Consider the following 15,395-nt stretch of genomic DNA (forward strand, 5'->3'; position numbering starts at 1 on the left):
TACTGAACCCTTTCTGGAGTCATCAAAACATCCAGCATCTGAAGGCCAAACAAGACATTTCAAAAGAAACAAGCATGGAGTTGAGGATGTTTATGTTACGCTGATTTTAATGCATGTGATTTTGGGGGCAACAGGGGCATTCGCAGGGAAGCGGCAGCAGGTGAGTGGCACTTAAGCTGTTCCCAGCTGGCCAATTCTTGCCTGCAAAACCTCTCCCAGAAAATTCTCAAATACCACCACCACTGCTACTCTAAAGCCACAAGTCAGTTTGGATGGGGAAGAAACAGCCTCACCTGGACCACCTACAGGGAAGAAATGGCAAACACTTGAGGAGCTAAATACCACAGGCCCTCCAACACAAGTGCCCCATAGCCCCCCACATTCTCTATTTATTTCAGGATTGGGACCAAGCACTTGCAGCAGAAATCAAGTCCTATTTGACTTTGAAAAAGCCTGATAAATCTTTTCAAGGAATCCCAAGCAGGCACATTTCAAAAAGAAGAAAGCAACTGGAAGCACCATTTCAGTCTCTTCACTTTCTATATTCCTGCACATCTGTGTCATTGACAAACTAGCAGAATTCTCAATGGCAAGCATTTCTACCTAGCATAAAAATATGCTGGGCAGTGCTGGTGCAGAACGCAGAAGTGATGCATCCCTTTCCAGGAACTGAAATAAATGCTTTTGACCTCTACCCATTCCCTAAGCATACTTGACATTTTTAAGTTTAGGCAATTAATATTTCCTTTCATTGAAAACTTAAGAGCCCACAAGTGCTCCAGCATGCTAAGTATATAGAATAACTAGAATGGTTTGGTCAAACATTCCCAGTTACAGTTAAACAGATACGGTAAATACACCAATAGAAGCTCCTCTCAAAGCGAATACCTGGAGGGCTGCAAACAGTGTGTCTGTCACAGGTGTAAGCTTCCAAGATGGAATAAAGGTGGGATATAAAGACAACAGGATTACAATTTAAAGGATTTCAAACATTAGAAGCCCAGCAACTCCTTCTGAACAGAAATCTACCATAAAGAGTGCAGCACCGAGATCATCCATCTCTTCAATTCACCTGCTGTCTACTGCACAAAAAGGCGTAAATTAAGAGAAATTCTCACAAAGAGTTCTAAGCGGAAAGAATACTACAACAAGCAAATGCTGCAATTCAGGCCACATTGAGAAGGAACAATGCAAGCTGTGGCAAAAAGTTGGAAGCTGCTCTGCCGTAAGACGATACCTACTGTGTTTTTAAGGGCACAGGAAAACCAGCAACTCATCCTAGAGTTCCCGAGTCCTGGCTGCCAAGAGTGAACAGCAAACCCGACATTCAGCTACAGCCAGAGTCCAAGGGGGCTGCCCAGTGCAACCTGAATTTCTGCTGCCCTTCTGCATTCATCTTGGTCCTTCTTCCCTTAGCTCGGATCCCCTGACATGCTGTCTCCATCTTCGGGGTCTTCTTCAGACTTCATCACTCTTGAGAAGACAACTGGGCAGCTTCTAGGGGCAGGGCTGTGTCAAGTGGCACCGTCCCTTCCAGCGGGCTGTGCCAACTGCCGCAGCTGCCCCCGCCTGGCACTGGAGGAGGGGGATGCCCAACACCAATGTGGCTTTTGTTTTCACTCCTCCTGCGCCGTAGCGCCAACTACTGCCTCTGCAGTTCAGACACAGTAAATATTGCCCCGCTCCAAAATATCCTGTAAACAATATGCAGACAGTCTCACACCAGTCCAGAGCTATTTTTTGATTTGCCCGGTACTTGATAGCTGAGCGATCGAAAGAAATAGCTAATAATATATCCAGTGAATGCTCAACCGGTGAGTAATACGTGACGGCCGCTGCCGGCCAGAGAGGCAAGAATGTGCACAAACTGCTCACACCACGAGCGGGCGACATGTGCTACTGACCCAGGCGCTGTACTCCCTCTAAGAAGCAAATGCAGTATGTTGTGCCCAATTAGCTTTCAAGTGACACTTTCCAAGGGAAACTAAGCCACTGTAAAATAGGGCATGATCAGTTCTACCAGGGACCCCTGTCATTAACCAGTACGGGCTCCCAACAGCTTAAGAGCCGATCGCGGCTTTGTAATCATATGACTGCGTCCAGCAGAGAGGAATGCAAGAGTCTATTTTGACAAAAGCATCTCAGATGTTTATTTAGAAGACACACGTGCCCCTGCTTTTCTAAAAAAAATTAAATAAATAAAAAGAACTCTCCTTTTACAAGCACGGACCCCATTCTGAAAGCCAAGGAGGTTTCAGTTTACTTTTGCTGCCAGGCTGTCTCCTTGCTGGCTAGTTGAGAAGCCCCATGGAGGTTTGTCAAACCATCAAATAGACAACACAGTGATTAACAGGCCTAGGGATGCGGTGCTCCCTTTTCTCCTTTTCAGTTTTAACAAGGAAGGCACACTCTTAAAATGCCATCTTTAGCACAGTTGGATGACACCAGCTTTGAATCTTCCAGATCAAATGGTCCAAAGGGAGCCCATGAAATATGCGGGGGGGGGAGCCCTCCGGACTATTAAGACATAGGGACTGAAAATACAATTTGCTGAGGTGACCCTTCTTGGAAAGTTCTAATGGTGGCTCAGAGGTCGGTTTGTGGTCTACCAGAGGACATTTGTCCATTCAATAGGCGAACTCCTTCCCCCACACCCCCATAAAAGACTCATGGACAACAACATTCAGCATTTTAAAATAGAAGGATCCCCTCACTCATTCCCAGTCACAAAATGCTTGCCTAAATAAGGTCTTGCACTGATACCACTCTGGTGATGCTGAGTGGTTCAAAGCTGGGAGCAGCCATTGACAGCTTCTTTGGTTTGCCTCAGTGCTTGGGCTCAGATAAGCTGCACCAAAGAAATAATACTCAAGAGGCTGCAGCAGTACTCAGGAGATCTACCAGATATGGGCAGGTCCCCAGAGCTGTGCAGGTGAGATAGCATTACCACTCCTTTTCCCTGAGTGGGTATGCATGCATGCTTCATGTTGAAAGCACTTGGAGACATAGATGAATTGTTGGCCTTGGATCTGGAGATGCAAGACACAGGCAAACAGTTGGCCTCAACCAACAATCCCCTCAGCTTCCATTCCACCCATGCAAAACTGCATTGTTGCCAAGGTTGTTGGTCATTTTCTACAACTGAACTCGCTTCCCTGGCAAGGCAGAAGTGCATCCACTTCTCATAACTCTGGAAAGTAGCAGCTGAATTGCTTTCTGCTTCCTGCTTTAACGTTAGAGTGAACTTGGAAAACGGTATATTCTAGGAAACCAGCTGTGCAACCCAGCAGCTTTTCCTCACGAAAACAACATTCCAAGAAAAATGAAACTGAAATGGTTAGCAAAATCTCATATGAACGGGACCAGCAAGTCATTTTGTAAATCCACCACAATTTGGGTTTATAATGTTAAGAAAGTTCAAGGGCAAATTAAACTAGCTTCAAAGATCTTAAAAATAAGTTGTTTACCTGACTTGCCACATTATATCTTGCTTCCTTCTGCCTACAGCAGGTGCCAAATGAATTTCACATCCAGGTTCCAACCTGGTGAAAAATATTATACTCCCAAGGAATTGGTGGGCTCTTTGCCACTTCGGTTCCATAAACTCATTCCCACTGCCCCTGCTCCTAAATAAATACATGATTAAATATCCCTTCTGGGGTGAAATTACGTACTCACGTCTTTTCTGCTTTCTTTGAGTGGGTGGTGTGTGTGTGTGTGTGTGTGTGTGTGTGTCTGATAATGATTTTTTGTGATAGTCTCAATGTGGTCTTCATGATAATCACATGTTTATTTTTGGAAGTTTTATGGTATTAGCTGTATTAATGACTGTGAATAACATTTAGAAACACGGAACCTCAGCTGTGCAAATGGTTGACCAAATAACCTCAAACCCGATTCCAGCTGTATGGATTTTTGAATCCTGGGCTGGTGGAAGCAAGATGCTTGGATTGAAAAATGAGATTGAATCAGGTTCCTGTAGGCCAGAATAAAGAACACAAGGAATATTTATAGTGAGAGGAGTGAAGAAAGTCTGCAGGATAGATAAACCAGACACAGTGTAATGGGAATAAGGAGTAAAGGAATTGCTGCAGACCGAGGCAGTGATTTTTTGGGAGGTGGGGGATAAATCACAAGACATGCCTCATCCTGACCAGAATACAGCCCAAGTTGCAAGTCTCCTGCAAGTTTAAGTTCTTTAACCACTCAAGCCTGAAAAATGTGAAGGAGGTCATTAGTCTTGTTTAAAAAGGCTTTTAACTACCACGTCCAATGGAGCTTACTCCTAAGACAGTTAGTTACTGAAACCACCTCACTCCTGCTGGTGGGTTTATTCTCCTTTTAATGCTTGACAAAGCATTATCTGCTGCTGTTTCTTTTCTGCCGGTTGTTTTGTTGCTTTTATTACTGTTAGACATTTTCAGCTTCTTTTTGAAGAGAGTGAGATTTAAAGATAATAATAACACAGAAAATCCTAACTGCTGACAATGCTATACATTTATACTATATATAAGCAGTGTTAGAAACTCAGGTATACAAGCTAGGTATACCTTAAACTAAGGTCACAGTCGCCACAACGGAATGTCTATTCACCAAGGGGTTGGATGATCCTTAGGGTCCCTTCCAATGCTACAAATTTATGATCTTAGAACATGTCATATCACCAACATAGCGTTCAACTTTTCCCTTTAAGGGAAATTCCCTTATTCCGAATAGGATTCCTTGCAAGAAAAGGGAAAAGTTGACAGCTATGCACCAAAAGCTAACATGAAACAGATTATAAAGTTTTCCAGACACCCACAATACATCCAATGCAGCCCCTGTTGTTTAAAAGGGGTAAATCCTTCCTAACTTGTTTGGTTTTTGAGAGCCTACATATTAAAAGACTTACAGTACCTTGCAGTAAAGGTAGAAAGAGGCGTTTGTGGTATGTAATGTACCAAGAGCACGGATTACTCCTGCAGATCAGGGTAAAATGAGACAGGATGTTCTTAAATTACCAGCGGAAAGGGCATACAGCTGCTGTGAACACAGAGAATTGGAATCACTGGGTGCTACCAGCAATAAAGGCTATTAATAGTTTCTGCTGCTTCTAAGGAGTTTGAAGTTTTCCAGTTTCTAGATTATCCAAGAAGTAGGATCAAGGCCACCTCTAGACTGGACCCATTTCTTCTTTCATTCTGCAGAACTCAAGTTTTTGTCAAGTTCTCTTACAAATGGAGATGGACACAGGCTAATAAATCCTCAGCATTTGCTCTCCACTTGAGAAAAACAGCACCTGCCTTACAAGGCTTACCAACTGGACTGGTAAGGTGATCTCTCTTGCAGTTAATGACTCATGCCAAATGAGAGAAGGTGGTGATCACTGAATGCCAAAAGAAAAGGGTGACAACAGAAGTGTAACCTCCGCATACCCAATCAAGTGTAAATTTCTGGCCTGCAGTTAAGGTAATGAGAGGTCTCCCTCTCAGAAAAACCCCAACACAGATGCACCCAGTCAAAAGGAGCTACTTGGCGAGGGCTTCTGAAGTCCTCTTACAGTATTTGAAAACTGAAATCTCTTGCTCTATTCTTCTGTCACAATCATTTATCTCTGAGCCACATACACTGAGCACTGTTACAGCTCCAATTCTAATGGAACCTTATATAACCACAGAACTGAAGTGTTGGAAGGGACCCCAAGGGTCATCTAGTCCAACCCCCTGCAATGCAGGAATCACACAGCTAAACAATCCGTAAACGATGGCCATTTAACCTCTGTTGAAAAACCTCAAATGAAGAAGCGTTCACCACCTTGCGTGTTTCTACGTCACAAAAATCCGCAAAAGTAGTAAGAAGCATAATCTGCCAGCACTAAGTCACACTAAAGTTTTTATATATTTGATATATTTTTATGGGGTTTGGGCTTAAGTGGTGGAGCTTATGCTTTGCCACAACATTGTTCCAAGGATTAGACCACACTTCAGAATCAGGTTTTTGCTCACTGCATGTTATCCAACTCTGCAAATGGAATGTATCCTGGCACAATTAGCCCATGCACCAGAAATTGCCTAGGGGACAATTCTAATGCTGGAGACTCTAAGTGGAGCAACTGTAAACAGGAGAATCATGGGACATTCCCAGATTATTCCAGGGATTTCTATGAAAGATACATAGTGTACTTCTTATGCTGTAATTCTCTTCCAGTCACTCACTGCCCTGTGAATTCCACAACTGATTAAGTTTCTTTTAAACTGAGTTACTTTCAGAGTTCCTGTAAGAGACATCAGACTCCCACAATCCTGGGCCAAGGAGCCGATAGTCTCTACAAGGTCAGGATGATTAAACAGATAACTGATAAAAGTGGCATTCTGTGGGATCTCCAGTAACTAAAGCGAGGGGTGATGCAGCAGTGTGCTAATCTCTTCAATGACCTCTTGCCCTCAAAGCCCACTCTTCTCTTCAGCTTTGCAAATTTAAGCAAAAATTCAGATTCAATTTTATTAAACATATTACTGTTCTGTCTTCTGATCACACCCAGGCAGCCAGTCTAACAAGACACACATTATCCAAACACAATAAAATCCTAAATCAGGCTGAGCAGCATGACCTAGGAATGAGTGGAACATGAGTACTCAAGGGCTTACAATGAAATCTGTCAGGGAACTTATTTTCGGGGTAACATTTAATAAATCATACCCCAAATCTCCAACATATTTATTATTAAACAGAATGTACATCCTACTTGATTCAGTGGGAGGGGACTCAAACCTCTAAGCAGTTTACAACCAAATAAAATTAAGCATTTAAATCATCTATAAAAAAAGTTAAAAAATAGGTATTAAAAATATTTAAAAGAGGCTTAAGTTCCATACTAGCTAAAATGATATTAAAACACATGTAACTTCTATATTTCTGGAAAGGCTTGCCAAAACAAAAGAGTTTTAAGCAGGCACTGAAGGAATACAATGAAGGCACCTGTCTGATGTCAATATGCAGGGAGGAACATTACATGGCCCCTTGCTGAAGCTAAGCAGGTCCGGTTCTGGTCAGTTCCTGGATGGGAGACTACTTGGGAACTGCAGGCATACTACCTTGGGTTCTAGGGTGGGTGGAGGGAATGGGATATCAGCATAAGGAAATACATACAAGGTGCAACCCGAATCAAGAATATTCAAATAATAATGGGAATTGACTAGAACTAGCCATACTGACAAATGCCGCTGTTTGTATCAAAGATTGGGAATTCACTGAGATCCGATGGAATGTGTCCATGCATTTTGAAACCCACTATTCCCAAGGTTCTTCATTTGGAAATTTGCTAAATTGATTGACTGCCTTTCCACCCCATCTTCCCTCCAAGGAGCTCAAGGTTCTCTTGACCCCATTTTATCATCACAACAGCCCTGTGAGGAAGGTGAGGCTGCAAGACAGTGAGCTTCACGGATGAGCAGGGATTTGAAGCCTAGTCCAACACACTAATCACTGCACCACACTGGTTCTCCAAATGCATTGGCTGTACTTGTTATGCACGTCCCTAGCCTGCCTCACATGATGCCAGACTACACACAGAAAGAATCAGCAGCAGAGGGTCCCACACTCATGCACTTAGTAACCACGCCTTGCCCCAACTATTCATCCTTAAGCGGCATTTGCTGCCAAAGTGGAACTCACTATAAAGTGTGTATGTGGGCCATCAAGATCCCTCCCTCTACCGTCATTTTTGCCACAGATGCTCATGTGAAATTAGTGGCTGTTTGTTTACACACACACCCTCCCCTTTTTGCTTCTTCCTGCCTCATGGCCCGGACTTATAGCACGAGAACAACAACACTAGTGATTCTCCTGCCAAGACACACAGCGGCACAGGCTTCCAACCACACAGCAGCCTTTATTTTAAAACAGGCTCCCTGCCAAAGCGAGTGCCTCTGTAGATGGCACCCCACCTTGATGACACTCTGGAAGCCATGCAGAAACACACACAGCGCTCAGTCCAGACACATTTCTTTATCATAAACACACCCAGTCATGATTTCCAGTAGACCCCACCTACTGCTGGTCGTTTGCCTTCCTCATGGGGAAAACATAGGAAGCGGCCATATACTGAGTCAGACCATTGGTCCATCTAGCTCAGTTTTGTTCACACTGGCTGGCAGCAGCTCTCCGGGGTTTCAGAATGGGGTCTTTCACAGCAGTACCTGGAAAAGCTGCTGGGGAATGAACCGGGGACCTGCTACATGCAAGGCAGATGGCTCTTCCTCTATGGGTCTTCCTCTGCTATACAGTCTCTCATTACCTCATTTAACATGATAAATAGCTTTAACACTATCAAGCGACCAGTGGGGTGCGGTCAGTGGACTAGGGGGACTAGGCTAGTTCCCTAAATATTCCCCTGGCACCTCCTTCCCAAAGCCTGGGAAGCTTCTGCCTGGCTTAGGGAGGGAGGTACGATGCTCATGTGTGCAACATCACAGTGTCATCCCCGGGCCCCCCGGGCCCACAATTGTCCTTGCAAGCTGACACCTCTGGCCTTAACTGTTCCCCTACAAAAAAATTCACCGCACATCACTGCAAGCAACATTTTGGATACCAACATTGCCCACAAAAATAAATATTTTTCTGTGGAGTGTATGTAAGAACAGATTTGCTCTTTAAGTCACAAGTCTGCCTACAGTAGCAACAATTCTGAGAATTTGGGGGTAAACTGGGGCAGTGGGGAAGTCATTGGCATAGCAGCAACTGGGCACAGTTAGCCAAACTGCTTGGAGTCCCAATACATGGTCTTCAATATGTCAGCATCACTGACAGATAAACAGATACTGTGATATTCCATGCTAGCTCTTTTCAGACTCGACTCTCTGAAGTTAATAACTTACCGTAGGTTAGGACCTGAATACAACCCGTATAGTCCTAGACTGTGCCGCAAGTGGAGAGGAGGGATGAACAAGCTATACCAGCCTTTGTGAAGCTGGCTCCCTCCAGATGTTTTGTACAACTGCTGGTGGGAATTGTGGTTACAAAAGATCTGGAGGGCACCAGCTTGGCAAAGCCTGAACTACACCACACCAAGGTGTTTGCAGGGCAGATAAATCCAGAATGGTTTAAGCAAATGAGTAAATCTTTACAAGTGGACACGGAAGGAGGGGTGGGGAGGAAATGGAAGGGTCACAAGCCAATTGGCCTTGAGGAAAATTTGCTTACACATCTGGAAAAATAGGCATCAGATCCTGAGAATGAACTAAAACTCTCCCATGAAGTTTCTTCAAACTCAAGCCTGCCTCACCCAGCATAGACACGTCCCCTTGGAAAAATATTTGGGGAACTGCTTTTTTCTTATCATTAAAGCTACATGCACCCTAACTCACGATTTAGCCAAAGGAGGAGAGCATTCCAGAAAGATTAAAACATCACAGGAAGAGACTGACCTTCCTGTTACATGTGGGAGGGACAGCCTGCTCCTTCTCAATTAGCTGGCAGCTTTCTCAGTTTAATTGCCCAGCTCATAAAGTGTGTGTTTTGCAAATGTCAGTGTCTTCACCAAAGTGGGGTGGAAGGAATAAGTCTTGTGGCCAGTGGCATAGCGTGGGCTGTCAGCACCCGGGGCAAGGCAAGTAATTTGCACCCCTAACCCGTGGATTTGCACCCCCTAACCCGTGGATTTGTGCCCCCTAACCCTAACCCCCAGATGTTGCGCCTGGTGCGGCCGGCCCCCCCCTGCACCCCCCACGCTACGACACTGCTTGTGGCACCTTAATGAATAAGGACAGTCTGCCATCAGTTATGAGATGGCTTCTCGAGGGTAGAATAAATTCCAAGCAAACACCCACAAAAGCAACAGGAGGAAGCACTTTCACACACTTCTACTCTTCCCACAAGAAAAAGGAGTTTGAAGCTTATGTTTAGTTTGGAAAGAAACAGGACCCCACTGCCACCTCCATATACAGGCACCCTCCCCCAATCTTACACACAGTCTGAGGGACAAACAAAATTAAATCCAGCTGATGTTTACATGCCATCACTCACACTGGCAAGAGTGCTTTATTTCCGATTATGAAATGGAAAGACAAAATGGAAATATCCCTTTCAAAGGGAAACCAGCAGAGCTTAGCTGACAGATTTGGAGGTGCCTGTGATTTGCGCAGGCTGGAATACTAATGCAAGCAATCCGACCTAAGAGCCTCACTCAAAAGTAGGAAAGTTAAGAGAATTTCCACAATGTGCATGTTTGTAAGAGGTCAGGACTGAAAATCATGCAAGCAAATAGGAGTCGTTTTCGCTAGGGCTGTCTTTTAAACCCACAAACATTACTTAAATTGCATTATTCCCTGCATTGTTTTTGACATTTTACTTCCATTGACATGCACTGAAATTAATTGTGTACATTTCAGCCACAGCTGGCAGCAAGATGAACAAGGTAGGTTTTAGTGGAAGCAGAACTGCAGTGGAATAGAAACAGTGCTTATTGGGCCAGTCACTGCCTCTCAGTCTAACGTACCTCACAGGGTTGTTGTGCGGATTAAATGAGGACTTGGAGAAAGAACTATGTATGCCACCTTGAGCTCCTTGGAGGAAAAGGGTGGGCTATAAATGCAATTTATTACATTTATTTTTTATTTTTTATTTTCATTGTTGTTATTGCAATGAACGCAGGATGGGATAGAGATGGCTGCCGCCTTACATCCCTATGCAATAGTCAGGTAAACCTGAATGTAGTGCAAGCGCAGGCCAAAGAATCACAGGCCTAAGCCTGCAGCTACCCCTGAGCGTACAAAACTGCCTTACAGGAAGTCAGGCCTGCATCATCTTCTCTGGCTAACAGGGTTCTCAAGTAGAGGAAAGTTATTGCCAACTGTGATACCTAAGGCAGTTTTTCACTGTGGATCAGCATTCCTTAATCTGGTGCCCTCCAGGAGTTTTGGATTACAACTCTCCAGCCAGCATGAATACGGGAGTCCTATTCCAAAACATCTGGAGGGCATCAGGCTGCTGAGGTGTTGGGGGGCTGAACCTGGGACTTTCCCTATGCAAAGCAGGTTCTGCTCCACCAGTGAGCAGCACTGGCCCCTCCCCTGCTGGAAGAGCAATGACTTGACAGTGTACTCTAGAACTGTAGAACAGCAGGTTTTAGATTAACCCTCCACCCTGTAATTAATACAGGCAAGTCTTGACACATTTAACCACTAATAGCATTTCATTCAAGGCACACATTTTTCTTCTCAGAAGAAGTTGCATAAATGTCCACTCCCTATATATGAAAAACACACAAACACACATCAGTAAACAGTTCAGTAAAGTATGCTTCTGAGCAAAAGAGCATGCTGAAGTAATTCTGAAGCATGGAAATATGCCGTTGCAACACTCAGTTGAGACTCCAAGAAGAAATCTACAACTTGGCCATAATGATTTCGTTCATTGGCAGATCTCCTCAGTTCTTTTAAGCAAAGTTGAAAATCCAACATTCTCTTCGGCCGCAATCGCTGGACTCTGCAGGGAAGCTGCCACTAATCTGCCTTCAGTTGGGTTAAGACTCCTGAGTTTGGAACAAGGAGGGTTATGTCCACTATCACTTGTTAGTAAAGTAATAGCTGTGCAATTTGGCACAGAAGATCACTGATCCAGCCAACAGCAATCAAGACCCCACACATATCCGCATAAAATCCATATTCCCATGAGCAGCACAGAGTAGGGAATGCTGGAGGAACTGGAGGAAGGGGGTGCAGTGGTCTGCATTCCACAGCTAGCTCTTTTGACCTGCAACTCCTGACTGAGTTGCACACTAGAACATGGTCCCTCTCTGAAATCCACACTCCACCAAATTCTAGGTGGTCCAAAATCCATCTTTAAAACATATGGTTTATTTCTCCTACAGGTAAAAATAGCTTGGAGCAGCTAGAAAGTGTGCAGCTGCTCCCATCTGTGATGCAAATGGAGCCACAAGTTCCCCTAGGATTGATGCAACATGGTAATGTCCCTTCCTATGAAACTGTATGGAAAGTTTCCAATTTCATAGGGAATTGGTAGTCCTCTAATGCCATCTTATTTAAAGCAGGAATCAGCATACATTTGTTTTTTGAAAACTATTGCTATCACACTCAAGTGGCTTATGTCACAGAAGCAAAACAACAAAAAATAAACACTTTGCTGAGGCTTGTTTTAAGAAAATAAAATAAAAACCAATACCAGGTGTTACAAAGAACAACAACAGTGTTACAAAGAGTGTGACAATTGCATGAGGTTTCTGGCCCTTGAAGTAAGCAATTCCTCCTACAACACCACCACCTTAACTGCTACTCTCTTCCAAGAAGTTTTAAACCAGGATGGCAACCAAGGTGCAAACCTATGTAAACAGTTTGCAGGAAAGCTAAGGCTGTCAGCATAGCCAGTATCAGATGCTCAGCATTCTGTTTGCTCTCAAGAAAAGGGCCACCTTTCCCTTTCATCTGATCACATTAAGGGTCAGCAGAGTCTCCACAAAGCTGTTTGTTGAATGCAAAATCTGAACAAAGGAAGGAAGCTGCCCACTGAATGTGCCGATAACCCTGTGCCCAACTTCAAACTCCACTGCCTCCACACACACACCCCTAACTGATCTGGGGAAATTTAAGAACAGAGCTGTGATCAGCATTACTATAAACTTAATAAATTACATCAAGGGTGAGTAGAAGGCAGATTTGGATCTACTGGCAGATCTCTTGGGAGACTTGCAATAGATCTACATGGGTTGCTGACTCCAATAGCAATAACAAAGGGACCTTTCCCACCCAAATTAGGCTGCCAAAATGAAGGAAGTGAATTAGGAGCAGCATTTTGTGTGTGTGAAAGAAAGGAGCTCAAGTCTGGTACTGAAAAGAAATTTCTATGCTTGGAGGCACTCTGTTCTTTTCTTCCAACCATCTTTTGCACCCAGCTCTGGTTGGTGGATCTTGGGGTTGTAGCAGGCAAGTAGTAAATCTGGCAAAACAAACCTAAACTGCCCATTTCTCAGTTACATTATATTTATATCGTCATGGAGCAAGCATGCCAGCTAATGTGAAGGCTGCTTTTAAATTCAAGGAGTACAGAATGGGAATCTTTGTTTCAAAAAGAGGAGGTAATAACAGCATTCCCATAGTTACACACTGGGCCTGGCTTTCTATGACTACAGACACAAATGACCTCGGATTGCCTCAACGTTGCTAATTAATGAGAGATGCAAGCTTATGACCAGTAATTAATCCAGGCACAGCAGAAATTGCAGCATGCAATAGCCAAAGTCTGATCAATGAAATGGAAAACTCACACAGCAAAAGCCCCTCCTTGCTTCTGCTGCTGTGTAAAGGCTGTATCAGGCGGGTGGAGTCATGGGTCTCAAAAAGTACTTTTCCACAAGATACAATTCATGGGGCAAAATCCAGTTGTGATTAAAAAAAACTGCCCAGAAAGAAGATCTACATTTGGAGCAAAGTTCAGCAACTGACAGAAAGGTTAACTTCAGTGTGCAGTCAGATACTGCTAAGTCCGATTGCGATGAAGAGGCTACATTTCTCTGAGTTGCTGGCATATTCTAGGAGGAAACTGTCCTCCTCAAATTTGTTCTCTGTGTTCCTCATTTCTGGCCTCAACACACAACACTTCATCTTTCACTGTCCTGAGTATATGCAGATCTTCAGCAACCATCTCAATGGGCAAAGCTCTGAGTTCTGCCTGCATGAATCTCAACGTCAATCATTAGCCCTCGTGAAATCAGTTACAAGCCATTTATATAGTTTATGACAGTTCTGGTTTTTTCCCTGTGCTCCTTCCTTTTGAGGGGATCCATTTTAGCCAAAATAGGTATAGCTAGCCAACTTGATTCCTTGGTTTGCAGCCTATTCCAAATTCCTAAGTAGGCTGAGAGCAAGAGTTGCTTGACTTGAGATGTTACGAAATAAGTGAATTACCTTCCCAATGCAACAAGATCCAAGCACTTCCTACACACCTCATCTTCTCACTTTATACATCCAAAATGTGTGTTCTCACAAACACACAATGGGCACAACCCTAGCACTGTTTCATGTGCAAAACTTGCAGACACACACAAAAATGTGCCGCCCTCCTTAAGTGCTCATATTTTCGACATTTGAATCAAAACAGGAGATAAGTCTGAAGAAAAGAATGCTGAGACAATGTCTAATTTCATGGTACAGGTTGTATGTCTACAGACCTGGCTTGCATTGGTCTGGATGCCTTTGGCAAGCAGCAATAATTTCCAGACAACAAAGCAAATGAGTTTTTGTAAATAAGAATTTGTTCTTATTTACAGCACTAATGACTGATGTATGTGGTCAGGTAAGTTAATAATGGGCAAAGGAGATTCCGACCCATTTGGAGTCTACACTAGCTATGGTTCAGTGGGCATGAATGTGTCAAAACAGCCTTGACCAACAGGTTCCATAGCAAAATAAGTCTGGCAAAATCTTTAAAAAATGAGCTGCCTCTAAAGAACAAGTTTGTGTGTACACAAGTTCTTTTAATTTATTATCCACTCTTCCCCTTAGGGTCCCTGAGCAGGTTAGAAAGTTCCTCCCTCTAGCATATTTATTGACTCACTCTAAAAGTCACAAATTTCAACAGCTTGCCAAAAGCCATCCATCACCTTCCCGAAAGGGATTTGGTCAAGGGTGCACAAGTGGCTTTATTTTACTCTGACCATAATCTGATGAACATTTAAGGTTCTGCCTCAGTATAGAGATTGATATGTTTTATACCTCATTTTAACTTAGTATGTATATGCATAAGTCTTAATCTAAAAAACATGTTGCCGGTGGGGAGGGTAGCTTGCTCAGCTCTACTGTTGCTTTCACAATCACAGTCAGCCCAATGTTAAGGTTCTCAATACCACTTTTTCTCCCATATATTAACAATCCATAACACCAAGAAGCAAAAACATGTTCTAATTATGAATGCACTTCAGTACAGAGGCAATACACCTTGTTCCATTTTCACACCTTCATTCATTTCCATATTATTATTACTTATTATTATTTATTGAAGTTATATACCACCGTATACCCGCAGGTCATATAACACCTTTTGCACGAGAAATGAATTCATTTCATCAAGTTTGTGAGAGAGGTTGCTCTATTCCTATTTTATAAGAGCAGCAGGGGAAAAGAACTGAGACGTGGACTTATATGCTGCCTCACAGCAAGAAAGCAACAGAGCTGCAAAGTTCCCCTGTGACATGAGCAGCCCCAAAGCCTCAGCATCAAGCTGTTCCAATGATGGATGGGAGCATCATTTTCTGGGGATTGGTCAAAGACTACCAACAATTTGAGAAGATTTTACTGAAGGAGAGACTGACACCAAACACAGCACACTAAAGGTGTGTGACAGCCACCAGCAGCATCTAATGAAAAATAGTGGAGGGCGAGGGGAGATGCACTCCACAGTTATGG

General features: G+C 43.5%; 1 protein-coding gene across 13 annotated transcripts in view; it reads right to left on the reverse strand.

Moving 5' to 3' along the window:
* Positions 1 to 15,395, reverse strand: part of UACA (uveal autoantigen with coiled-coil domains and ankyrin repeats) — a 49,916-nt gene that overhangs the window by 25,774 nt on the left and 8,747 nt on the right. For 2 of the 13 annotated variants that reach the window (XM_083586199.1, XM_083586198.1), the window contains exon 1: positions 1,242 to 1,642. The exons of 9 other annotated variants lie outside the window; for them this stretch is intronic. In XM_083586199.1, coding sequence (XP_083442325.1) covers positions 1,242 to 1,277 — 36 coding nt within the window. In that variant the 5' untranslated portion in view covers positions 1,278 to 1,642. Of the gene's footprint in view, positions 1 to 1,241; positions 1,672 to 15,395 lie in introns of those variants that run through there. 2 more of the 13 variants (XM_083586206.1, XM_083586207.1) reach the window with 2 other exon arrangements.

The sequence above is a fragment of the Podarcis filfolensis genome, assembly GCF_964270895.1.
Source record: "Podarcis filfolensis genome assembly, chromosome: 14".
In the NCBI taxonomy this organism is placed as follows: Eukaryota; Metazoa; Chordata; class Lepidosauria; order Squamata; family Lacertidae; genus Podarcis; species Podarcis filfolensis.